At 35.3% G+C, this 27,971-nt stretch overlaps 4 protein-coding genes across 5 annotated transcripts in view; 2 read left to right on the forward strand and 2 right to left on the reverse strand.

The window, feature by feature from the left end:
• Adsl (adenylosuccinate lyase) overlaps positions 1-27,971 on the reverse strand; it is a 56,066-nt gene that overhangs the window by 26,854 nt on the left and 1,241 nt on the right. The gene's annotated exons all lie outside the window — the stretch shown is intronic.
• On the forward strand, positions 385-11,071 carry LOC143215250 (uncharacterized). 2 transcript variants are annotated; one of them, XM_076437214.1, is made up of 5 exons: positions 385-592; positions 1,197-1,300; positions 2,259-2,473; positions 3,279-3,464; positions 9,228-11,071. In XM_076437214.1, exons 3-5 carry the CDS (start codon positions 2,384-2,386, stop codon positions 9,456-9,458), a joined length of 507 nt encoding a protein of 168 aa, XP_076293329.1. In that variant the 5' UTR covers positions 385-592; positions 1,197-1,300; positions 2,259-2,383; the 3' UTR covers positions 9,459-11,071. The 2 variants fall into 2 exon arrangements, with proteins under 2 accessions (XP_076293329.1, XP_076293330.1); XM_076437215.1 differs by having other exon boundaries at positions 2,262-2,473.
• LOC143215246 (uncharacterized) overlaps positions 9,942-27,971 on the reverse strand; it is a 29,511-nt gene continuing 11,481 nt past the window's right edge. The window contains exon 5 of the mRNA XM_076437205.1: positions 9,942-27,911. Coding sequence (XP_076293320.1) covers positions 26,643-27,911 — 1,269 coding nt within the window. The 3' untranslated portion in view covers positions 9,942-26,642. The remainder of the gene's footprint in view (positions 27,912-27,971) is intronic.
• Positions 19,289-23,069, forward strand: LOC143215249 (uncharacterized). The gene is made up of 7 exons (XM_076437212.1): positions 19,289-19,842; positions 21,535-21,612; positions 21,711-21,795; positions 21,952-22,020; positions 22,364-22,462; positions 22,649-22,738; positions 22,815-23,069. The coding sequence occupies exons 1-7, from the start codon at positions 19,289-19,291 to the stop codon at positions 22,890-22,892; spliced, it is 1,053 nt and encodes a 350-aa protein (XP_076293327.1). The 3' UTR covers positions 22,893-23,069.

The raw sequence follows: 27,971 nt of genomic DNA on the forward strand, positions 1-27,971 counted from the left end.
AATAAGAAAGAATTCGTCAACAGAATGTTTAGACCCTACTACAGTTTTGTTCCGATATAAAGCAATTGTTCGTGCGAACAACTTCAAAAGAAGAAGAGGGGATAGCGATCTTCGTATTTCGAAACAAACATCATCGCCTTATATCGACACAAAACTATGTATAGTGGGCGACTAAAAAGTGACCCAAGTCAAAGGGGTAGAGCCGCGCACGACCGCGGTCACAGTTTTTCGCTAAACAACACGTCAGTGACACAATCGGACGTAAGATTGTGAGCCCACGGCACACGGTCATACGGTGAACCTTGCTAACAAAGCCTACAGACCGCCTGCGCAAGTTGCACGTTCATACGAAGTAGTCTCGGCGTGTCATGCTTGGCGTTCCAGTTTAAGTTGTGCCGCGACGCAGCGTGGAACTGCACGGTTCACTGTCGATTTCGCATCGGTCGCCGACAATCACCGCGATCCCGCACCTGCAGACAGATACGTCCACCTATCGATCAATCGATTCATTCACCACTCGTGCCATCGAACGTGCGAAATTACTTCTCGAACGGGAGCTATTCTGTGACGCTGCGAAGAGATCGATGGACAGGTGATAGAGAAAAGGGTCCTCTATAAAACTGGCATTTTCTAAACGCCCTGCGTTCTACCATCTTCGTGCCACTTGTACCCATTCGTGAAACTTCATTAAAAGTGATCGCGTGCGTCTATTTTACCATTTAGCGTCTAAATTACGACGAATGAAGTATAAATCGCAAAACCTAACTGAGCGATGCGTTTAGAAAATCGCCCGGAGTATTCTAGTCTACAGCGTCATTTCGCAGGCCTTGTTTGGAAATTATTGCCGTTATTCTGACTACACAATATGATTTTTTTCAAGTCAAAATACTTAAAATTATAGGAGTTATACTTATAGTGAAAAGGGGCATATTAAAAAAGTGCTTTGTTGCGTTCTATTGGTTTGAAAACAAAACAAAACGACAGCATATTGAACTACATATTGAATTTTGATTTTCTAGGCCTTCTCTTCACATTTGACATAATAAAAGAAAGTTTTTGGTCCATTTGATAGCGGCAAGTTTTCTGAATAATCCATCAAAACTTGAAGTTATTCGCAAAACTAGTTTTGACTATCAATTACTTACAGTATGTTTTAAGAAAATGCAAAAGGAGAAAAAGAAAATCTATTTTTTAAGGTTCTAGACCAGAAGACTAAGGTTTGGTAAACTAGCAGAGAAGAGGATTCTTCAGGAAGTGTTCAGGAACATTCACAGCGTGCATAGTTTCCTCGTCGCAAGAGGTACGTGTTGTTTAGATCCTGGTAGGCGGTGTCATCATCGATTGCGAAAATTTATGTATGTTGACTTTGTAGTCACTTGTTCTATGAATATTGTTGCATGGAAAGTGACAATGATGAGGAGATATGCTTGTAGAAATTAGCAGGTTGCCTCAATGGAAAAATTCTGAATGTTGCGTATTTAGAAAATCGAATGGGGTTGAATTTTTATGTTGAAGTTGTTCAAGGATGGAAACTGACCATGCTTCGGACACGCAGTCCTTTTGCATAGCGGGACTCTTGTAATTTACTATTACGAACGAACGTAAATATAAACGACGGTCGCAGTATAGAATGTTAATCTATCTGGTCGTCGCTGATTGCATAATATGAATGACACAGTCATGCTAATACTATGTCACTCGAGACACAGAGATTTACTAGGTGTAAACTGTCAATGAAACTGTTCGATTTTCAACTTTTATGCCACACACTAGTTGAATTAATTTTGTGCGACAGAAATGAATATGTTTCAGATTAATAAAAATATTCGTAGTTATCGAGTGTGCATCTCTCGTGTGATTTTTATAATTAATTTCTAATAATAATTATGCTTTATAATAGAAATGAATACAAGTGAAATTAAAAATAGTAATTTTTAAATGATTGAAATAAGAAAAAAATTTCTATCCGACTCCTATCCGTTGTAACTAATGAAACAAATTATTATTCACTCTTTAAATGAATAACGAAGACTTTTCCAAGCCGAAGAATATCATGTATGTTCAATAATTACTTTCGAAAATAAAAAACGAAAGGGAGTTTGTAACGAAGAAGAGTTGAGAAGCAAGATACTGAAATTTATACTCATAATTTCCACCCACGTCTAAGAATCACTTTATCAGCACTTGTCCTCGGTTCGTGGGGGTTACGCGGCACTTTCCCTGTTCGCTGTGATGTTTATCGCAACGTATGCTACCAGCAGGGTCGATGCGCTCGATGAAAGAGAACTAGGAATCAGAAGGCAGGAAAATTGACCGTGAACAAAAGCCGAGCCTGAAATCCTTCAAACTGGGTGACGGCAAAGGGAAACACCGCAGAGTCAGAATGGCAGACGAGGGTCAACAGGAGCAGCATGCCCCCAAGGAGCGCAAGATTATCCGACATCTACCGTTCATCATCAAGACTGTGGAAGTTGTAAGTTCTTCCTACAATTACTTCAAACAAGTCTACTTCTCTTGTTGCTCTTTCTCCACTCGTAATTAACCCTTCACCTTATATTTTATAATTACAGTGATTAGAACTTCTTTGTCGATCATAATTTCCTATAAGAAACATAAAATTTATACGTGTGTCTCTATCTTCTTTAATAGATAAGTTTCGATGACAGAGAAATAGAATTTTATTTCGAGTTAAAAGAACTTAATTTGTGCACCAAATCTTCATCGTGACTCTATGTACATTACATTGCAGATACTGATACAATTTATAGTTTCAACTGGAATGTGTCGTTTTATAAAAATAATAAAATTGAATTGATTTAGATTTTTCGCGAATTTTAATAAAACATGTACCCGAATAAATAAATTCAATAATCCATTACTCTATGGAAAGGTCTTTATAAGTATTGTACTAAACGAAAGCAGTACTGAAAATTGTATCACAATTGTTGTAAACGTTATCATTTTTTACCATTTTCTAAAATGTTTCATGAGATATATAAAAATCCGCATTTCAATTTCAATAAAACTATTCGTAATAATTATACAAATCTTTAAACTTTAAATCTGTATAACTAGCATAAAAATATGTTCAAGTAGTATATTTATGGTATAAATAAATGTTCAATGAACAGGATAGCGATAAAAGATACGACTTATTGTTCAGACCACAGAGCACAATTAAGAGTAATTATTGTTTATGCTGTACTTCATGAGGTAATGTCTATGACGTAATGTTTGTTATGTACACTTTTTACATGATGCATGTTTACTGTTTTCAGATCCTGGCTATGTTTGCGATTGGGTTAGTGGTGGATCCGATGAACTCGTTCCAACGCATACTGATCCGGTCGAAATTCAAACTCGATGATGCCGCGATTATTTACATCACCATCGCTGGATACGTTATCATCAATTCGATCCTTCTGATCTCTCACTTCCTTGGAGATCGAATACCAAAGAGGACGGTAAGTTGTGTAATATATTCAATGCATAAAATAATCTGTTTTCAAATTCGCGGTGAAATATGAGGTTCGAAATAACTTAAACAATTTTCCAATCTATGCCTAACTTGTGCCCCCACACTATCTTCCCCTTCTACGGCGCCATTCCCCACGTTTCCGCCACTGTGCGGTCACGTGACGCGTTTCGTGCATGCGTCACGATGTCACGTGACTCATCCGGTACTGACACAGAGAGAGGGTAACTTTTTCCCCTCAATTCGAGTCAATTCCCCCATCTGACGACTCTGCTCCGAATAAAATATACTTTTGCAATGAAACCATTTATAATCATCTGTGACATCAATAAAGAGAAGGAAAATAGATTAATTTATTTAATAAATAACGTAGAAACTTTTGTAATGTCTCGTGTACTGTTTATAAAATTTCACTTTTTATATTCAAATCTCAGATGTTATTATACAGTTAGTTATTATACAAACGATTCCAATGTCTCGGTAAGGCTAGAAGACTTAGTTTAGTAAATGACGTCTAAAAAATTCATTTGGTCGGAATTGTGAAAAACAATACTAAAAATTGATTTTTACACCTGTTTCAGCTGGGCCAATAACGAAAATTTAAAAGAAAGTTTGATCAACTGGTATAAATTACATACGCTCTGAAAATTTCATTTAAATTGGTTAATTGGTTTATGAATTATAAACGATTAAAAGTGGTAAAAAGGCCGAAAATCTTGGAAAATTGCAATTTTTACCACTTTTGATCGTTTATAACTCTTAAACCAATTAACCAATTTCAATGAAATTTTCAGGACGTATATAATTTATACGAGTTGACCAAACACATCTTTTCAATTCTCGTTATTGGTCCAGCTGAAAAAGTTGTAAAAATCAATTTTTACTACCGTTCTTCACAATACTGACCAAATGCATTTTTTTCAACATATTTTTTAGACGTCATTTACTAAACTAATTCTTCTAGCCTTACAGAGAAATTGAAGTCGTTTGGTCCATTCATAAAAAAAGTTATTCTGATTTAAAGAGTGTGTGATCAGTTATGCTCCTAACTGTAAATCAAATTCTTTCTATGATTTCGATTTTAATTTAATTAAACTACAAGTGTTTCTATTGAAACATCTACGAAAAAAAAAATTTTAGAAGTATGCAATGATGTTTTTAGAAACTGTGTGATTTTTAAATTAGTTTACAATCTACGTGAGCTACCTGATGCATACTTAACGAAGTAAAACATTGCCCTAACAGTTGTACATACAATTCACGAAACATTCGTATGCACACCCATGATAGAATCTAGATTACGTGACGTGGCCCGTAACAATAAATTGACAAGGCGACACAATCGAGGAATAGCGTGACGATCAGAAAAGGAAGAACAGCGTTGTGTTCTATTGTAGACCCGTCTCCTTCATTCAATATTTTCGATATGTGTTCACTCCGACGAGGTTCAAATTTCCAATTCGCTACTCTCTATCGAGAGCCTGGCCCATTTGTACAGCTGAGACGTCGAAGACACCACATACAACCGAGTCAATAATTAACAGATGCGTCATGTCCTTCGTGCGTGCATCACACACATCTTCTTCGTTCCACGCGATTATTTGCTCTCACTGTGAAACTTCACAGTTACCTTCTTGTGCTGTATTCCTTGGTAATATTCATACTATATTCCTCTCTCTCGGCTGTATCTTCAATTTTCTTTAAATTTCTAAACAAACAAGTGTCTAATACTTAGATTAACAAGAGATATTCATTGGAGAACGGATTCTTGGGCATTTTCAAGAGCTACAAAAGTTGAATCTGTATACAGTACAACCTCGTTTCTTGTGTATGTACTAGCATAACCACGAGTTGTCAGAAAAACTCGTGGATTGGTTTGTGCTACGTGGAAATAAAAGAAGATCGGGTAAACTTGTAGTAAAGGGTCATCAAGGTCATCATTCTGAACAACAATTCCCTTTAAGGTTTTTGTTGGTCAGATTTAGTTTACGAGATATATATTCGCAAAAAACTTCTTGCTTACTCTTTCGTTCAACAACCTCGATTTTTCGGTCCCGCTTCGTATAACGAGCGAGGTTTTACTGTAGTTGTTAAATTGATATTAATCGAGAAGAGATTTTATCGCGTCCTTTAGCTTCGCCATGATTTTCCAACGATTTTGTGTGTAGGATTTAGTTTACATAATCTATTCCTCCCTCTCTCTTCGGTGAGACTGTTCTAATAACCTGTGTGTTAGCATTGTTAAAGTGCGTGTGCAAAATAAAGGGAATCACGACAACCTGTCGAGAAAATACTGCTTCACCGAATTGCATTAGTTATTCAAGGCTGCCTAATGAAGGTTCACTTGTTTTTCTCGGAACATAAACGACACCTAGCATTGCGAACCCATGTTAAGTAACTGTGTCGAACCAGTTAATAGCATAACATGCAAAAATGTAATTTTGTGAACACTACTGTTGCGCGCACGCTCGCATTGAACACTAATCCACTGTTAATGGCTCTATAAGTAAGCGTAACAGTCGTAATGAGCAGCATTAAGACGTCTATTTACCGATTAACTGAAAATTATCGTTGTCCTAATTAAATTCTACGTAATTATAAATTCATTTTAAAACGTTTAGAAGTGCAACTACCGTACAGCACGTTTGAAGTGTACCGTGATAACTCGAAGTGATTACCGGACTGCGGATTTTATGCATTTATGATAAAAATGGGTATATTAAAAAGTTTGAGGACATCATATTAGTTCGACTACGGATTTTATGCATTTATGGTAAAAATGAGTAGTTGCAATTTAAAACATCAGACAGGTTTAAACAATTTCAGAACATCAATGTATTAGTTCAGCTCGTGAACGTTATTAAAAAATGATAGAGATTTTTATACGGTCCTCGTTTGTTGCAGTTGATGCAAACAATTTTTATTTTCCACAAAGTTCCGCAGTCTAGTTATTACAGTTTAATAAGTAGACTGTGGATCTTTATGCACTTATAGCAAAATTGAGTACATGAAAATCGAAGTTGTTGAAAAATTTTAAAAATTGAAGATGTCAATATATCATTTCTCCTCTATTAAGATCATTACGGGAAGAAGTAACATTCAATTTAGTTTCTATTTCTAGCAATCCGTGTAGAAAATTTTTATTTTGCATGAAGATCCGTAGTCTATTAATAAGATAATTAAGAGAAGAAACAATTTTTTATTTGGCTCCTGTATCCTGCAATCAATGCAAACATTTTCTATTTTGCATAAAGATCCGCAGTTTAGTGATTACTAAGTAAACACAGCAATTATCAGAGGATTGGACGTCTGATAAATAGTAACTATTTTCAGAACACAAGTGTATACTCACATGAGCAACATCATAGTACACACGTATTGTGTTCCACTTCGACGGAAATTCATAACTTATCAACCTTTAGGTTCCCATGCCTTGTCTTATCAACCACCTACTTTTGCGACGTTTATACTTGTTTAACGATCGAAACTTGTAATACGCGAGGACTCCATATTCGAAAAATGGCGACACTCGCACCGTCGCACCACAATGATACCACGCTGTATAATTAGACTCTTTAATGCGAACGCGGACAGCACCGTGGCCTCCTTCAGTCTATATGTATAAAAAAAAGGACTTCGGAATAAATCGTTATGACTAGGTTGTCGATCATTATGCAAAGTAAAAATGTCCTACGACGTTTCTAACGAACGTAAACTAAACGATAATGCATTTCTTCTTCCAACAATTTGAATACGTTGAAAATAATACAACGATTGAAACGAACTAGAATTTTTGCACGCACCTAATACTTTGTTTGCATGTCATAATACTCGAGAAGAATGGCTTTCCGTAATGGTAAAAAGATAATCTTTGAGGATATGGCAATTAAATGTGGGAAGAAGTTGGTACACCTTCCCATTAATGATAAATTAAGCAAAGAGATTATTCTATACTCGGACGCACTTACGTTTGTTAGTTCAATGTTCTTTCGAGAACTAATATGTAGGTTGTGCTACGCCATTGGGACGGGTTATACCCTCGAGTCTGATTAGATATAAGAAAAAGTAGAGTAGTATGGAAAGGTCTATTTTCAACTTCAATACATTTAGTTTCTTCACGAATGTAACGCATCTAGAAAATGCAATTGAACTTTCATTTCGTAATATAACTACATATTAATTTATATTGTATTAATTACGTATTAATACAACAAGAATATTAAGTACGTTGATTTCTTTCTGTGGGTTTACTTTAAACAAAAGGTGTTCTCCATTTATTTCTTCCTAATTACGTTTATTTATAATCGCATCAACATTTAAGTCATTAGCGACTGTAAAGTATTTCAACAAATTGTAACATTTTAATTCAGTATCGAATTTTCTTATTCCTAAAACACGATACAATTTTATTTTTTTTTTGTGGAGAACATAAAATAACAAAAAGCTTTCTCCCTAATGTAACATTATCAGTGACCGTATTAATAATTGTATTATAAAGTATCAAAAAAAGATTTATAAACTGTTTAAATAAAAGAACATTTTTAGTTTATTGATTTATTCAGCCCTGCAGCTAAGAATTGGACCTTGGTTTACGTCCTATCGTATTTTTACAAAACTATCATATCCACACATTCGACTCATTCTCTTTTTCTCTCTCTCTCTAAAGATCAATAATAAGTGGCTAACTTTTTACGGCCTCAAGAAATTATTCAACAAAACTAACAGTTTCGATGATTAACCATGAGGTTACCTCAAGGACAACCTAATAAAATTTGCTCTAAAAATTATGTTTTACAAGAAACGAATGACAATTTAAACTTTAAACTAATAAGTAGATTTCCATTAGATGAAGAGTTGATAAACCTACCAAAATAAACATTAATAAGAAATAGATCTTCTTGTTCCATTAAATGTGTTTCTAGTTTTAGTTTAGCCCACCCCGAAATAAGCCCTCCAATTGCGTGACTCTCCCCGTATTATACATGTACATATATTTTATCGATAATACTACCTCCTACAGAAAATATTCGATCAACATTGTGAGTATAATTACTGAAAAAATCATTTGAACGCATAATAGCAATACATTACGACTGATTTTACGAATTACCAATGAAACATGACAAGCAAGTTACCAAAATTTGTTAAAAGTAACTAAATAATAAAACATTAGCAAAGACAAATCATTACAGTATAGGTCGCTGAATTTGTCCTTCCATCGCTAAAAATTGTCTTTCTCATTTTTTCGTGTACTTTCTACGAATTGCAATTTTTTCTGCACGTCATTTATTATTTATCAAAGCATTTTAAGGTCCGCATCGAATCAGTACAATTTGATTCTTTTATATCTCATTTCGTCTGAGATATCAAGGTGACCTTGAGTTTTCTCAAGGTTAATGCTCCATTTTTTTATTTTTCCTACCAATTGCAATTTTTTCCCAATTTTTTGCACGTAAATTAGTAAACCAATGCTTCTAATTGCTGACAGAAAATCGGGTCGTTTGATACACTTGTAAAAAAGTTATCGTCTTTTCAAGTGTCCAAACACTTCTCTGACTGACTGTATTATGCACAATAAATCGAATTACCAAACTATAAATTTCCTTTCGATATCATATGGAAACCCAGAGCTGTCGTATCTTTTTGTCCGGGACTGTAGAATGCTTGATTTGTTTGATCGAATACTTTTTGCCAGGGGTGTTATGGCGTCGAGTCGTCCTTGTTTTCGAGTATCGGTGTCGTTTTGTTCCAGTTGGTACTGTTCTCCTCGTTGGGCTCGCTTCTGCACGTCGTCGCCGGAAGCGTGATCGTCTACAATTGGAGGAAGATCCAGGGCCCCTACTACAACAACAACGAGTTCTACCCCAGCAAACAGTACATGGACATGTTCATATCAGGAGCGGTGTTCACGTACGTCGACGCGTTGGTTTTCCTCCTCGAAGTGATTGTGATAGTGAGGTCCTCCACGAAGGGTACGCAGTGAAAAGGAAAACGTATGTATCTTTCGAAATAGGTAGATATCGGGAATCATTGTTTTGAGATATCTTTGTTGCGCGAACGATATACGACAGCTGTCAAGAAGCTATGAACAAATCGTCAGTAAAATAATTACACGATGTTACACCCCAGTCAGCCGAACCTGCTTCGAGCAAATTTTGATCAACGTTTGTAATCGTACCTTGCGAGGCAAAAAGTGGTCGTTTTGGTGCGAAGGCCATGCTCGGAGCAGAATTTGGTCCCTATTTGCTATGAATTTGCCACCAGATCCATGCCAGATCCACGTCAAACCTTGCCTTCGCGAAGAGGACAGGTCGATCGCACTAAGAGCGGACGTAACCTTGCTTGATTAAATATCAGGCCAAATCGGAATACACCTTGATGTAGGAGGGAATACGGAATTTTATTTAAACTTCTGAATTACATAATTCAATAATTTACCTAATGACAATAACGATTTTGCCCGAGATTTACTCTTAGAGCAAGGTTAGGTCCGCTCTTGGTGCGACCGACCTGCTCTCTTCACGAGGGCAAGGTTGGCGTTGATTTGGCATGGAATTGCGCCTGCAAACTTTGTGCTCAAATACCGAGCCTAATGCGGAAACAAATGGGTGGGAATTTATGGATAAGTTTTGATGGCAGATTTATGGTAAATCAAGAGCAGATTGCTTACTGAGACACGTTGTTCAAGAAAATGCGTATATAATTAGGATAAAGAATATATTTTAACTTCTCGAATTAAAATCTCACGAGTGACGCTTAGTCAATAATATTTTAGTACAGTGCGACAACATGCGCGTGCATGTACATAGTTGTTCTGATTATGCTCTTTGACCAGACTAAATTTGGTAATTTTGCGGGAATGGAAGAATGGCTGCCGAATGTGTTCTAAATTGTACAACCAGGAGCTATGATGAAACAGGAAATACTTGTAGAGTCTAATGCCGTCCATGTTTCAAACTATACAATCGACAAGTAAACTTTTGAGCCAAATATTCGCGGATTAATTGTAAGGTTATTATCATTAGACTGTGGATCTTTATGCAAAATAAAAATCGCATTAATCGCACGACATAAGAACCAAATAGTAATTTATTTCTCTCTTTAGTGGAAGACTAAAGTTTGTAATCTTTTTATTATTTGAAATTACACTTATTCTCGCCATAAATGCATAAAATCCGCAGTCTAGTCTATCATAGAAGTTTTTAGAAATCGTAAATAGAAAATAGCTGTTACTATCTTTAAAAAGTGTACAAATCAAATCGTATATTTAGATCTGTAGTATTGCATTATGTTGAGTTATTGGTTCATGTGACTAATGAATGTTAGTAGATTGTTCGAAGTCAGTGTAATTTTAAACGAGTAAGTTTCTACAATTATAAATCTGTTTTCACTTTTGTATTCAATGTATCTTCATTAGTGTTAGCGATTAGTGTAAGAAAGTTATTAATATTATTGAAACAAGTATCCAAAGATTTTTATCGAATTTGTGCATACTTTATATGTGTTAAGGACCACCGAGAAATAGCAATTCATACTACGCTACGATCCAAAGTCTGTATAGCGATGAGTCTCGTGTTAGTTATAGTAGATTTCTTATCAATAGCCGTTCAGTCAAAGGAACCAATTCGCAGTCAAAAAAATAACAACAATTTAGATTAACAACTTAAGGAAAAATAAATTATACAAAAACTTTTTGGTACTTCAGGTAATTTGGATTAATTGAATAAGCCCCCACAAACAGTGTTAGCCCAGGGCCCCAAAATTAACGCTCCGTCATTTTGTGTGATACTTGAAATTGATTGAAATATGTAAAAACGTGTACATTGCGAAAAATGAATGGGCAGAAATAGAAATTTTCTAATTATTCTGATTTTTATAAAATAACTTTTGAGAATGTGCATTTGCGTAAAGAATTACACTCTGTTTCATAAAGTATTAGTAGTAGCGTTGTTAAGTTATACGTTTTATACGTATGATGAAATTCAATCTCAGAATTGCCATGAATATTCTTAGGTAAAAAAATAATATATTTTTTAATATTAACAAATATATATAATATAAGCGAACCGAAACGATTGCAATTAGTTATCGCATACGCTTATCGACTTAAATACGCGCTCGTAGATCTAACGAATCTTGGCGAGTCTTTATCAAAACAATTCCGTCCAATTTAATATTAAATTAACAATCGTGTATCTCAGAGATCACTCGTGTACACGCATATGGAACTGTACCAAATAAAATATGTAATTAGATATGTAAATCGTTTATCATGCGTATTCGAGTAAGCTTTATAATTCGTAAATCTATTTTACCAAATGTTCGTATTACTTATGTTTAACCTTTAAAAAATCGAGTAAAATCACGGAGACGCTATCTTTCGTACATTGTATATGCAATAACTATGTGAATTCTGTATCAATAAAAATGTTTAACGAAACAATGGAGTATTGATAGAAAAATTAATTTTCTAGAATTCTCCTAGGAACTTATGAACAAGTAAAATGTATCTAGAGTTTCAGATTGCAAATTTTTACCATCGTGACGTTTTAAGAAGTCAAGCAACAATGAGACTGCATTCAAAAGTATCAAATTAAAGAAAAAGTAAGAAAAGTACTTACTTACAGTGGATCCAAAAAATATTTCAACACTAAATTTCCCATTTTCGAGATTTATTGATATTTCAACTACAATAATTTCTTTAAAAAAAGAGTACAACATTGAACTCATTTTAAAGCTTAAAGCTTCTACTTTCGTGATTTATCCTTCATTTTTGTTTACCAAATTAAAAATTTTTTTAAATGCATTACTCAAGAAAATGTACTAACTATTTGAATTTTCACATAAAGAAGAATTTTCACGCACTAAGAAAAAGTTTTTTTTACATTCTGTTCATTATACATATAGAGTGTGTAATTATGTTGTTGAAACATGTTCGTGTGCTCTTGAATTGTATCACATACTATGAATCACCCTGCAATTACAGTATGTATAGTCTGAATCACCTAATTCCTAAGTGTACCACTTAAATTACATGTACTACTTGTTATAAGGGAAAATGGTTCAAACAAAAATTGTATGGTACTGAACACACAATTAAAAATTAGTTTTTTGGTATTTTGCTTCTTCATCGACGTATTGAGGTCTTTTTAGTTAATCGCAAGGGGTAAAATGGAATCCTATAGTTAGAAAGAATCAGGCTGACCTGCAAAGAGTTATATAATTATTGGTGTAATATAAATATAATAATTTATTACGTTATGTGTAATCCCTGATACTTATTGTTGGAACCGGTTTCCCATATAATAAATAGTTTACATATAATTTATGTGACACACTCAAGAAAATCACTCAAAATTTACAATAACAGCCCTAACTATTTTTTCTTCCTGTCTCCCCTATGGTAATTGTGTTTTAGAATAAAAATTCATGAAAAAAATCTTTTGTTTTCAAAAGGCTGAGTACTTCGCCCGTTCTGCCAACAGAATTGAGAAATTTGCGAAAAATGGAGTTGATAAGTTTGACATCCGAGCGGATCAATTATCGCATATGTTTACGGCTTCTCTCACTCTCGCAATTGTTCATCGCGAAGTCGGAAATTTATCGAGGCGCGAATTTAACTTTCCAACGTTCAGAATGCATGTAACAAAAAGTTGAATGACATCGGAGGTCTTAATGATTACTCGGAGGTTCGATCGATACTATAAAACGAAGAAAAAACGAGTTTCGAGCGAAACGAGAGAATTATGAAAAGTCAAGGTTGACTAATCTAAGTTACCTAAAATATCTTATCTTCTCGTTTCTCGGTCACTGCTCAGCAAAGATAAACAATGTATATTTCCTAACCTGTAGGTAAGGGTACCTTTCTGCAAAGATTAAATCCGTTTAAAAAGCCACTGATTCCCAAGCGCGGGACTAACGGTACCACGAAACTAATCGTCAGGCCGCTTAGGATATTCCAGTTTGTAAGTATCAGTAATGAACGTTTCACACCGATTTTGTGAGCAATGTTACAAGCAGAGATCGAAATAAAATCTCTCGTTTCCAAAATATTTAATTCGCGAATCTACGTGATTTAAAAAACATGTGTAACTATCGAATTTTTATAGAAAGAACTTTCGAAAAACGTACTCTACTATCCTCATGGAACAGATATTCTAGAATGATAAAAGTTTTATGTTAATTGAGAATGTTTATTAAAAATTGTTTCGTAAACGAAACACGAAGAATTATTGATCTATGTACTATGTAATAATGATATCGCGCTGTAATTGTTAATATACATGAAGAAAATATCTGTCCCTGTTACACTAAAATTTCTATTTCTGTAAGTTCTATCCCTCATTTTGTATTCTACATCGACGAAATATTTTGAAAAAGTTCTATGGGTCCATGTTTCAAATGGAACCTATTGAAAAGTGCCACAACTCTTTCGATCTCTGGTTACGAGGGTCAGGCCAAACTAAACAGCACGTTTTCTCTAATTTTACATCTGAGCGGAATTGTTTAAACTAGTTGCAGTCGAAGCCGACACTGTTTTGTTGATAAAACGAAATAATTTATCAAAATAGGTAAAGAAAAGTAATACGTGGTGCATATCGAGTATAAGACATACCATTTGAACTCTCACTCAATCCTCACACCCTCACAAAGTCCAATCAGTGCTGGATCAACGAATAAACTCAATAATTCCAGGAGAATTGGGGCACCTTAACAATTTTCTGAATTTTATATCTTTTACACAGTAAAAATATTGCCAAGTCTTATGCACATGTGTGAGCGAGTAGAAAGAACAAAAGAATAGTGGAAAGATGAAAATCAACATTGAGCGAGCCAAACTCTAAGTTTTGTCAAGAACAGTTTTCAGTCAAATTGCCAAAATATTCTAAGAAAACGTACAAGTGCACTCTAAACGCTTGTAAAGGACTTAATCAGGCACTGAGTTGATATTTGTCTGACCCTCGACTAAGTTTTCGCTTTAAGGACACCGTAACCTAACGATCGCTTATTTACGATTAATCAGCTAGTGGTATTACTGATTTTCGTGTTCGTAATTTATGCGATTACGCTCGGTGACACGGGAGTGTCGGCTGTGACCTGTCTGTTACTTATCGTCCTTTCCGGTGTCTACGTCTTCGTTCTCGCGGTGGAATTGATCAGCTTTTTCAGTGGAGGAGAACTGTATGCAATTCCGGTAATAATATACACAGCGAAATTCATTATAAGTTCTATACCTTGTCGAACAAGACGAGGCAGTAAATGTAAAAGTAGCAACGGCTCACGCTGTTACTTTACTATCTCGTCTCATTGGACGAGGTATATGTCTAAAATGATTTAAAATGATAATTAACATTCTTAATTAAATTTGTCCTATGCCATTTCCCTGACAGATATTTATTCTTTCCTTCTTGGGCGCAATACTTTTTGGAATCGCTGGAATTCTTTTAATACTATCGTTCTTCAACCTATGGTACATGCTAGTAATCCTGTGTTTTTGTCTGCTGGCGTTCATATTATTTTTAATCGATATTATAATGATGCTCTTGTGAGTATCGCATGTGTTATTACAAATTACTTGCAAATATTTGCAACTGTGAATTTTTGACAGGTATTGGAAGCAAAAGTGCCTTTGCAAGCACTGCATGTTCCCCGGCCCGGCTGAAGTACATTTTACCGATAATAACTATTGTGATCCTCAGTGCGAAGTGAGTGCGATAATTATTTCTCACAGAAAACGATATAACACGAAACTGTAAGGTAAAAGGTCACACAATTTTATTGCAGTTATTGAACGCAATTTAATGCCATATTAAATTCCTATTAATACCATAATTCAAACTACAGAGGTTCTATACATAATTCTTCGTTAGCTCTGTCATGAAAAAGGAGATAATACAGAAAGTAACAATTAGAAAGAAAGTTTTGACACTTCCTTAAATCATATAAATATCTCACTCTCATCCAAGTAAAAAAAAAAGACAATTATAAAACATAATACACATATTTAAAGTGGCAATTTAAATATGACCCTCGTAGCAATTATTATTTTCATGGGTCTTCGATGCAATATTGGTTGGCCAACAATTGGAATTCTCACCCTTTTTGCCAGTGGATCAACGATCATGCCCATCGTAGGGCCCACGTTACTGTGATACGAAGTGCCAACTGGGCCGCTAAATTTCTTGTTAATTGACCAACATTAATAATTAATTCAGTACGATTTTTATCTGTATTGGATCTAGAAAGGCTGATCCCATTAAAAATAGGATTTGATCGCATTCCACTTTCTTGAAATTTGGCTATAAAAATTGGAAATTGCATCCGCAGCCTAATAATAATTATAGGCCCAACATTGAATATTCGTTGGCAAACTCTCGTAAGCCCTACTAGAGAAATATATAATGAGCAAAAACACTAACTATATTCCAACTAATTCCCAATTGTTGGATAGCGTTGGCCAACCATAAATGCATCTAGGGAAGTCCCTACGAATAAAATTGACGACGAGTCACACTCAATATAGGAGTGCAAAGGGTTAACTGTTAGATGAATCGGCCTGTACATGGAGTACTCTAGTGCGAAGTAATTTATGCTCCCGGAGTATCGACGTCTCTTTGACGGTGTCTCTTTGCAATCTAGACGGCCAAACTCGACTTGATGACCAGCGTTAGCGACGTCAGAGTGGCACCCGGTACCGGTGCCGAGGAAGGCATTCCCGAGCATTGTTACCGAAAGATCGGACACGCTCGACGACGACAGTACGTCGATCGTCCATGCAGCGCGCGCTCAACTTCCACCGTTGACTTTGCCAAATGTCAAACGGATTCCCCTGTGATGACTCATATCCAAAGCCAAGCGAGTAGCACCAATTAACTTATAGTCTACGAAAAGAAAAGAACCACGGAAATATCCACGATTTCTTGACCCTCCTGAACTATTTTAGTCCCACTCTTTACTTATGTCTTCGCGTCCTACGTATCTGAATATTACTATAAAAAAGAAGTGCACATAATTTTGAGCATAGATAGTTTTCACAATGTGCCCAGGCTAAAAAAGACATGTGACTAACACTAAACCATCCAGAATTATTATTTATTCAAGGACGTACTGTAGTACAGTAGATGTAAAAATACACACTGCAAAAACGAATACCTTTTTTCAAATTAGACCAAACGGATCGAGTCTTTCCGAGATGTTAGAGGCATTAGTTTATCACCTTTTTTTAAACTGCTATTGGTCGCGATCGCGGTGAAAAAAGTAAAGGACAGGATTTTTATGTTGGGTCTGAGAAATATCGAAATTTAGTCACGTAATTAAGACTGCAACGAAAGGTAACTCATGATATAGAGAACACCAACTTTCAACGTGTTAGACTGGACAGATTGGATAAACTTTAGCCAAACTTTAGACTCAGCGTCACGTGATCGAAATGCCGACCCAAACAGTGAGCAAATGCGAATTGTGTCATCGACAAATGGGGATGTTTACGACTCCAACGGACCAGGTGCAACCAGGAATGCAGCAGCAAGCCCCGTGCGCACCATGCGCACCATGCGCACCGTGTGCACCTTGTCCTGCGCTTGTGCAGCTTATACGAGGAATGCCGTGTTGTCCAGGGTTTGTGTTATTCATAACTATCATCACACAATTTCATAACAAGAAAATTTATTATTGTGAACACTGATTTGTAGCTTCGTTTGAGACCCATAATTATAAATGGTCAGTGTTTATCTAAAATTGTTTCTTAACATTAGAGCTACGTCTGAATGACAGATTTCAAATTGTAAAGATGCATTTGTAAGAAATTCTTCAATTTTACTTCGAAAAATCTTTATAATCTAATTCGCATAAAGTGAAGTAATATCTCTGCGTACTTTGTAGATCTAATGTCAATTAATTAAACCTATAAAAAGTACGTATACAACAAAGAACAATTACAAATGATATTGTATGTGGTTCGTATATTTCACAAAATATTGTTCCGCTGATACTACATAGACTTGGCCTGGGCAACTTGCGGCTCGCGAGCCGCAGACGAGTCCTCTCCCTACTCCTGGGTCCTCCCCACTAAAGTCCTGTGGAGTGTAGGAGTAGGGAGGTCATATGAGATAATAGTCACGCTATAATATGAAATAGTTAGTGGGGGAACCGGTACACTGGTGCTGAAAGTCGTGAAGCGACAGCGGAGATGAAGTTGCCCCGGCTTGTACTAGAGAACGCAATAAGTACTCAATAATTTTCCTAATTTACAATCTTACAAAATGTGAAAATTGTTTTGATTTTAAACTGTACCACGGAATTGTTATTTTCTGTAAAAAATAGTTGCAGATGCGTAACAACAGGTATAGTCCAAATGCCACAGCAAAGTCAACAGCAACAGACGCAGCGACAGGATCAAGAACAATCGGCGCCCAAGAACAACGAGGGGCAACGAATTCAACCGGAACAGAAAAACCACGGAATGTTGATGAGTGAGAAAGCTCGAATCGATCAGGTTGCGAGTACAGGCGTTAACACGAAAAAGAAATAACTTTCCTTCGATACTAATTTAGGTATCACCGATCGACGATCGGTGTGATACACTTCACTTTTCCGTAGTCTCGGTGGTTACCGAGACTTTATCATTATAAACGAATGTGACAAATATATCATTGAAAAGGTCTAAAACGATTATTTCATTGACTGTGTATTTGGAAAGATCTAAATCATTTAAATGATAGTTTTGTCGGCTATATAATTCGGAAAGAACAAAATGATTATTTTTTTGAATAGCGTACGTAGCATGTTTTATTCTTTTGAATTTCAAGTAACTGTAGGGAAGGGGGATGGAGTTTTTTGTCGATGATATACAGATAATAGATTTTATTATTTTGAATTTCAAGTAACTAGAGAAACGGGGTGGAGGATTTGGCTCTGAAAATCGGTACTTTTCTCGATTTACTCTAAATGTTTGGTCTTCTGAGATCTCAGATTGCGGTGTTCGCCATTTTGAAGGTGAACAAGAGGAGAGAAAATCGTCGAGAGGCTCGAGTGCTATCACTAAACTCACTGTCGCTTCGTATTGCGTAACACCGAGCAGGCGATCTGACATATCTAGCCAAACTGTGGACGAGGACGCGAAAAGCATGTAAGATATTTTCTTGGAAAATTCCCAAACTTTAATTCTGAAAAGACTCGCTCTTGAATAATAAAATATTTTCCAAATAATCCTATTGTTACGAAAACATTATTTACTTGTACACTTACAATCTATCGAAGTAATAAGTCCTACAAATCGTAAAAATTTGTTTCACGATTTTATGTAAAATGATTTTATTTAAAAAAGCAAGTATAAGAAACGCCTGTTTAAAAAATTCACAATTTTCATATTTGTATCACTTGTACTGTAAATTAGACCCGAAATAGTTTTTAAAAAAATTGTTTTTCCTTCGAATTCAATTCATATTTTGATTTGGAGATAGAATTTTCCTCACCGGCGTCTTCTTACAAACGACATTTCCGACAGTAGGATCATAATCTTGGTAAATCAGTTGCAGCAGGAGAACGTGCGACGACGTGGAGCAAAAGAAGCAAAAAACGAGAAAGTCGTTGAAAGAAATGAAGGGGGGCGCATTGAAACCGGAAGTGCACGGGCGTGTGAGCGATACGGCGAAAGTAAGACTATCTGTAGAGCAATATCCGAGAAAAGCGGTAACCATGTCGTCGTCAAAATCAGTAAAATCCAACGTGGATTAGACTCTAGATACTTCGAAGCTAGACGTTGTTGACAAAGACATTGTTGAAAAAGACGCTCCGGTGGAATCAGCCGTTATTATGCATGCGGTATCCGAAGTCGAGGCGACGGACCATCTCGTTTCACCGCCCCAAAAGCTAGCAGAAATGATAAACCTGTTGCAAGAGCTGGAAGAAGGTAAAACTGCCTCCTCGGGTGATGTCTTGACAGATGCGGCTGAGAAAGACGGGAAAAACATCGTTATAGAGGAAGAGATACCGGAGAAGGACGTTGTACAAGAATCTGTACAACAGGCCGAGGAGGTGAAGCAAGATGTGGTCGACGAAGTTGTAAAGGAGTATGAGGACTTTGAACCAGCGTTACAGACAGCTATGCAACCGGTAAAAAGTAGTGCAGATGACTCGAATGGAAAGTCAGGGCCTAGAATCAAACTGATAGAACCGTTGACCAAGAGTATCGACAGTGAGGTCAGTCCAAGCGAGCCTAGCGCGGATGAAACTTTTGCTTCCGGTGACAAATTTGAAACTGACGACGCGGGGATGGATACGTCATCCCCAAGGCCATCGGAAACTTCGAGAAAGGAAATATCGGTGGAAACAACGACGGCATCGAAACCGAGCGCAGAAACGCAAGCGTAAGAGATTGATATTAGAGCTGGCCATTTGCCAAATAACTACGCATATGTTATTGTAGATGCAGTATGTCTCCGTAACTGTCGCAAAGGTCTCTGCCGTAACTGTCAACATTGTACACCCCACCGCGGGCGATCTTCCTTGAAACCCAGTCAACCTGTAAAATACATCCATCCGTCCAATATCGACGACACTGACACTAATGAAATCGACTTGCAACTTTCCCAATTTTTTATCTTTTCTTTATCAAACTTTTACCACAGTATTTAGTTCGGTTTGCTTATTAAAATGACACCAAACGAGATATAATCACGATTACATCAAGAATGCAGCACGTCTACTAGAACTGTTGCACGGCAGACCCGATCATACGACAGTTACGGAGATTCTACTGTACTTTGAATAACTTTTTTCTTTGCACATTAGCAACGGTGATATTCGTGAAAAACTATTACCACAGTGAATTCTTCCTATACTTGTGCAATCATAGGATCAAGAACAATCTTGATTCCGACTCCCTATCTGAGATTCCCTACCAGCATTCATTTAAAAAACAAATACTATCAGAAAAAAGTTTAAAATTCTCTAAATATAATGCTGTGCGTTATAATTTTAAATAACGATCGTATAATATTAATTTAATTTTCTTTACGAGAAATACAAAATCATATGACGCTGGTAGCGTAGTAAACGTGTTAAAAATACATGAAAAAATTCTATTTTCTTCGGATAATTATAAAAAATGACAATAATACTGCAATAGCTGCTTTGATGCAACTTATTGTGTCTATTTATCTTTCTCGCGATTCATTGATTAATGATTGTTGCACTATTGGTAACTTTATACAGGATTTACTCATTCTTCCATGGTAGATTTTTGTGAAATATGTACATAGTTTTGTCTCCTTTTGTTTTAAAGTGGAAACCATCAAAAAGTGAATTTTAAGGTTATTCAATTTTTTAATATACTTCTTTTTATGATTGAAAGACCGAGTAAAATATTATGGAATTTTTCAATCTAATTAGTGAAAATATTCATTAAGGAATATTATAACGTGTTTTCCCAGTAAATTTTTTACAGTGCATCAACCCAACTCGCCTCTATCTCATTCGGCCCCAATGCACAACTGATAATTATCCGGAAATTGCTTTGTGAATCTATTAGTGTGTCAGTCTTCAGGCTCAAACACGTTTCTTTCGTTATGTAATCCCATGGGCATAATGAGCAGCTTACAATTGCTTTAGTTTCGCATGAGTATAATGTTATTCATCCTCATAATTAAGGGACTGAAGTAATACCAGTAATACTCGAGCAATAGACATTTCCTAAGCTAGTGTTGACACTGGTGATTGGTGAAATACAGTCTTGTAAATTTCGGGCACCTATGACAAGTGAAAAAGCTATAATAGAATACAAGCTTTCGTATTTCCTTTTGTCTTATTTTACTACAAATAAATAACACATAAGGAACTTGAACAAATAATTAACTATATTTTCAATTTTGTGAATAGATTTTAAAAGTTAATACCTTGCCTGTATCGTTTTGCTTTTCTATTGTAAAAATCCTTCAATCAGAAACGTAAATTACTACTTAATTCTTATTTTTGTAAGAATTGTAAGAGCAATCACAGTTCACGTAAATACTTTATGTCGAACTACATATAATGCAAAAAATAATTTATTGTTATTCTAGAACTGACACCGAGGCTGGCAAAGCGAAAAGGTCCTCCTTCCTTAAGAAAAAGAACAAAGTTGAACCATGCGAGCCAATGTAAGAACATAAAGATTACTACTGTCTTTAATTAATTGATCAATTCTAGATATTCCTCTTATATAATGATTGACTGAACCAATGATATTAACATTTAGGCACGCTGAGACAGATATTCAATCCTGGGCGCCTGAGTGTTATAGTGAACCTGGTACACCTAGTATGTGTAAAGCAGAAGTTGAGGTAATTGAATATACGTAGTAGAAGAGTTCTACACCATCTAAAAATTTCCAACAGTGATCGAAAATATTTGAACGAAATATTAAAAATTCAGGAAGTTATTGATTTGATTCTGATTAATTAAAAGTAATTAACACAATTTCGTGGCATCGATTACAGAGATTTCTGGCAGACAAGAAAGGCCTTGTGGGAGAAATGCCCATTTGTCCAGCTTGTAAAAAGATACAGGTGATTATATATACTCTATATATATTTTAAATAAGTATTAACTTCATTATTTTAGTAGTTATTATTTTAACACGTTGAATGCCACAGAGATCGCCGATGGGCGGCACTATATTGCTTAAAAATGATTATCAAAATAAATAGCACGAAATATTGATTTATTAACCCTGAAATTAACTAGATGAAGTAACTAACAATTTTTATTGATGGTGTTTTAGTAATTGTCAAAGCACAAAATTCACGCAACATTGAACGTGTTAATTTAGTTAGGTTAAAATAATATAGTTACGGTAATAACTAGACGCGGTTATTATATGACAGTAACTAATATTTAATATTTCAACAGTATTTTGCAGTGTCATCATCTTTCTACTACTACAGCGTTTACAGGGACAAGCGAGGCAGGCTGTACTGTGATTATTGTGCTTCGAAAAATGCAATTAAAGTACGACAAATACTTCTCATACAAAAAATAATCACGTTCTACATAATTGACAATATGACAAGTGCATAAAACTCGATTAGCTGGAACTTCTACCATGAATCAAGCAGATAGTTGTCATGGGAAAAACGAAGACCAATACTCGCATAAGTATTCACAGATTATTATAATCCAGTTAATTTTTTATAGGTATTGTATAAACACGACCCAAGTGAGCAGAAATTTTTGAAATGCGCGCGCTGTGGAACTCTATTACGTCAGAAGACCACTCGAAGCGAAGTAAAACAGTTTTCTATTTTGCCCCATAATGATAATGGTTTTTTTCTCGATGATATTATAATCTTAATCTTTTCAGTATTTCAAAAACAAGAATGACAATTGTGTCAAATGCGTTCAAATGCAGGCACGTCTACATTCCCTCAATAAAAAATAGATATACTCCACAAAACGGGATCTTCGTGACAAGAATCACGTATGAAAACAACCAAAGCTTAGAATAAATCGAATTATTAATGTTTGAATAGATTCTGTAAAAATAATTCCGAGTTAATGCCATTTATTAGAAACATTTTCATGTATATATATTGAGTTGAGATTAATGGGTATGTATATTGTATAATTATTATTATCGTTATTATTATTGTATAATTATATTGAAATATAATTCAATTTTATTATAAAAATATGTCCGCCTCATAGATGGCCAGAGTTTTTCAGAATTTTTGGGGCCACTCAAATGCTTGTTTCCCCCACCACTGTGTCGTGTCTTCGTTGCCGCACCTGGGTCGATTTTAATTAAACTTCTTTCTGGTGAAAATGAAGTTTATGAACATATTTTCTGGATATCATAAAATTAAATGTTTATCATCTTTATAAATAATGAGTATCACCAGAAAAAGTTTAATCAAAATTGTTAGCACCCTTGAAACGCACCCTTTCTCGTGGGGGTGCTATGGTGGAGACGATTTTTCCTCAATTGAGGCAAACGTGCCAGCACTGTCGTAATTACGGATAATTAACAATGCTGTTTCGTTGATTACACTAGACCGTATTTATTTAATGAGAATTAACACATATTGTACATTGCTTAAATAAGTATAACCAATATTTATTTCAAAGTATTAGGCTCTCGTATGTTCCTCGAAATAAAAAAGATACGAATCCATATAGATGAAGTAATATTCTGACGATATTACAAATTGATGAATTGTTGTAAAATACTGTAAAGCAATATTAATCTACGTCACTGTTCAGAATAAATTCTTAACATAAGTTCGCGAGTTTCCTACACTATGTCACGACAGCACGAATCATTTGATCAAAGACAAAACAAAATGCATTAATAAGCAGCGTATTAAAAAAAAATGGCATACAAGTTTTCGATTCTATTATAAACAAATGAAGATCCAGAAGCTGCAAACGATCCACTAGATTAAAAAAGATGTTACAAGCGATAATAACATATAGTTAGAAAATAAAGTTATACAAACGTCAATTATTCGGTATAGAAATAAATTCCGAAGATTATAATAATACGAAATAACGATTGCTTATTTAATAATCTTTGGTGTAAAACAAACCAACTTCGCATACTTGGCTGTGTAATTATACTCTACATCAGACTGGGTTTCCAGTTGCCCAAGTCTGCTCACATTAATCAAGAACATCGGTTTCTATAAACCACGTGAAAATATCCTACATGCTTAATATAAATCCTTATAAATTAACTTATGGCTACACCGATTGCAAAAATGCCTACTGCTGCTGCCTCGTTTCAAATACTGATTAGCAAAATCTTTTACAACCGTTCAATACCATACAACATTCGTTTCTTCGATGATCGCAATAGTCGCCTTTTATTTCTCGATCAGAAATCTCTTCTCGTTCTCCTATTGATTTGTTTACAAAGATAAATCCCCGTCGCCGAGGTCAAGATATTTCCATGGAACATTTGCATCACTTTAACTTATCGCGGGGAACAAGCAATTTACTTTTTTCTCCGATGATAGCTCTTGCATAATGGCACCCAACGAAGCTATCGAGATACAGTCCGTCACAGTAATATTGAGACACTTTTAAAAAAACGATAATACCCCTAATGTTGGATCATCTGACTTCGATTTTCTTTAAAAGTAATTTTAAAAGAAATATTAAAAATGAAGAATTATGATTTTCACCACCATTAACTATAACTCATTTTACAACGTTGGCCGATTTTGATGAAATGTTCAAAATGTATATAATTCATATAGATTTACAGAACGTATTTATTGAATTTCCTATATAAGCTCATATCGAACAGTTGTAAAAAACAACTTTTAGTATTTTCTCTGTAATTCCGACCAATTAAAATTTACTTTAAAAATTCCTTCTGCACCACTTTCGCCAACAACAATTGTCTTTTTAAAAGTGTCCCAATATTATTGTGACAGACTGTAACTCGACTTCAGAATCATTTTACACTTCCCTTTTTATTCGTTCGTGGCTTTACTTTGTGTTTAATTACCTCTGGCTAAAAATATTTAGTTGAACAAGTGGTTTGTAACTACTAACATAAATTCGTTCATTGCAAATAACTGCGATTAAATAGAAACTGCTGATAGTCAACGATTTCATAATTGATTGATTGTAATTGTTTACTTTGTTAATGAATGAAAACGGGATGTTGAAGATAACCGAACGAATATTTCTGTTACGACCCAATATCTACAATAAAAATTATTCTTAAACGGAATCCTTAAATTAAACCTAAAGTAAGGAACAGGTGGCCTCCATTTTTTGTAATGTAATATCAGTTGTTGAAAACTGATTTAAAGTAATTTTTAAAAATATATAATTTTTAACATATTATTGTCTAGTTCAAATGTTGGCTAATATTCTCAGAACTATATTTTCTAACGGTGGTCATAATAAACTGTTTGAAAGAATATTCTTTACCAAGGGCAGTATTTCAATGAACTTTAAACTTCACTTATATTTAACTATTTCAAAAATATTGTTGTGACATATTAATCAATTATTCACATTGTTCTCCAACATTAATATCTTCTACTTTTCAACTTCAGGTACGTTTCCGAAAATAATTTTGAAGTTAGAAACACACTTCTGACACAAAGAACATGTTATATAACAAATGAACTATTGAATTTTTTAACCACAATTATGATATTAGAGAAAAGCTATTCGATATACTCTCCGTTCAATATCTTCAAACAGTGCTGTGCAAAAATATTAGCATGATACAATTTTTACAATATGGACATCCATAACTACGATAAAAATTGAATCAAAAATTGATTTATTCAGGATAAAGGCACTATGCACAAGAATGTGAAAAGAAAGAACATTGTATACCAAAAATAATAACAAATCTAATTATGCTAACAGTAACAACAAAAGTTTCCAAAGTATTTTCCCACAGAATACCAAGTATAATGTATTATTATTTTGCAACATATTCATTCGATACCAAACAAATCAAAAAAAGTGTTTTAAAAAACTGATGGCGACAAAATATCAATATTTTATTTCTAATCATTCCTGAACATCATAATTCGAAAGTGCTAATTTTATGAAACCAGAAAACATTTTTGTCATTACTTCCATATAATTTTATTTGCATCACTATTTTTTGTGATATACTCCAAAAAATATTTGAATATTAACATAATCTGTAACTCAATTATGAAACAATCTGGACTCATTCTACAGCTTGAAGCCTCTACTTTCACAATCCATTTTTTTCTAGAATATTGTTGCGAGATATTGTTATTCTCGAAAATTCTACAAATCGAAACGTCTCTGAAAACATTTCAAGATTTTTTCATAATTAAAACCACCGTAGATCTTTTCTTTTATTTGCTGCTCCATAAAACAGCCAAGAAAGTATGCTTTAATTTTTAGGGGAGTCGTAAAGAAGAAAACTTCAAACCTATGGTAGAAATTCTCTAATATTTTGGAGATGCCTCAGTTTGTAGCATTTTCGAGAAAAATCGTGACTCTTTTCTGGACTCTCTACTTTTTGGAGCCAATATGTATTTTGGAAAACAAACCTTTCAATTTTGTTCATATTTATGAATATTTCTACTGTAAAAATTGTCTTGTGCCAGCACTGTATGTACATCACAGACCAAGGCACTATTTTTAAAACTATCTATTTAAACGCGATTTTACTATAAAAATATCAGTAATTGATCTTGACATCAGCGTTAGTAACCTTCAGAATCGGTCTCATGGCAAACTTTTCCTCGCCCTGAATATATTCCCCAATCGATTGCTTGTTCCCGCAGAAGATATCATCGTTTCCAAACATCGGCGACTTCGCGGGAGTCTCACAAGCATACGGATCATCAAAATTGGACGTGCTCGAGATAGATCCTCGACTGATCTCTTTATCAGTGTAGGTTACTTCTTGCGCGTTCTGCGAGCCATTCGTCTGATAACAAATCCCATTGATATACTCCGGGAAGTTTCGATTCTCGCTGAGCTGATCGGGTATCGAGCTCGAGTAACACCAATCGTTATTCTGACCTAGAACGACCGAGTTCATGTTACCTGGCGGAAATTGTTGCGGTAAATATTCGCGATTCGGCTTCAACATGGTCGCTCTAACATCATAAGCGTGTGCCGGAATTTGATCTTGCAAGTGAACAGCCATCGCATCATTTTGCCCCACGACAGAGTAATTTTGACAGTAATTACCATATTGAGAGTGATTCGCGAACGAGTGATTAGGATAAGCCAGGGACTGGCTTGCAACACTATTGGGAACACTGTCGACGCTGTTTGCTAACAAAATTTGCCTCTCGTGTTCGTTGGGCATCAGCAGAACTCTCGAAACTCTCGTCACTAAATTTTGCACAGAATTCCAATCAAGATTCACATTTGCGGAAATGAGATTCTTCGATCGACATTGACAGGAGCAGGTCAATGCGTGATTATTAATTAAACTCGCATTTGATGCGAAAGATTCGTTAGAGTATCTCTGAGCTTCGTTCATCTTGAAATTCCTGGGACCCTTTCTCTTTTTCAAAAACGCGCTGATCGGTGGAAGAATCATGCTCTGCTGATGCTGAACATAATTCTTCTTCAAGTTGTCGTAGAACAACGACTGGTGCAAAGTGTTTCCCAAGTTACCGTTCACGTCCCAAGCCTCGACGCCATTTTGCTTCACCCTGCGCCCGTTTCGAAACTCCATCAAGAGATCACTTGGGCAAGCTAGATTATTTAATTGACATTGCTCGAGCGTACAGGGATTCGATGAACGAACGGGATTCCTTTGCACATTCTCTGAAACTGCTTTTATCGCGCGGCTAGTTGTTGCTAGCGATCGTTTGTCCATGATTTTTGACTGCTTTGATCGGCCTATGGACTTTGTCGGCTTCATCGGCAGCAGAGAAAACGTTTTTATTTGTACGTCGCCAACCGCGTCACAGATCCCCCTTTCTTCAAACTATAACGCATAAGAGATTATTTTCATACGGTCTTGTACTTCAATTGGACGAGTGACGAA

This window comes from Lasioglossum baleicum, chromosome 13, assembly GCF_051020765.1.
Source record: "Lasioglossum baleicum chromosome 13, iyLasBale1, whole genome shotgun sequence".
Taxonomy (NCBI): Eukaryota; Metazoa; Arthropoda; class Insecta; order Hymenoptera; family Halictidae; genus Lasioglossum; species Lasioglossum baleicum.

What these genes read in the sequence shown, in the direction of transcription:
- LOC143215250 (XM_076437214.1), top strand. Translation starts at nt 2,384, where the DNA reads ATGGCAGACGAGGGTCAACAGGAGCAGCATGCCCCCAAGGAGCGCAAG. An exon ending in TCATCAAGACTGTGGAAGTT is followed by an intron (nt 2,474 to 3,278) that starts GTAAGTTCTTCC and finishes TACTGTTTTCAG; the next exon opens with ATCCTGGCTATGTTTGCGAT. An exon ending in ATCGAATACCAAAGAGGACG is followed by an intron (nt 3,465 to 9,227) that starts GTAAGTTGTGTA and finishes GTTTTGTTCCAG; the next exon opens with TTGGTACTGTTCTCCTCGTT.
- LOC143215249 (XM_076437212.1), top strand. Translation starts at nt 19,289, where the DNA reads ATGCATGCGGTATCCGAAGTCGAGGCGACGGACCATCTCGTTTCACCG. An exon ending in GTTGAACCATGCGAGCCAAT is followed by an intron (nt 21,613 to 21,710) that starts GTAAGAACATAA and finishes ATTAACATTTAG; the next exon opens with GCACGCTGAGACAGATATTC. An exon ending in CAGCTTGTAAAAAGATACAG is followed by an intron (nt 22,021 to 22,363) that starts GTGATTATATAT and finishes ATATTTCAACAG; the next exon opens with TATTTTGCAGTGTCATCATC.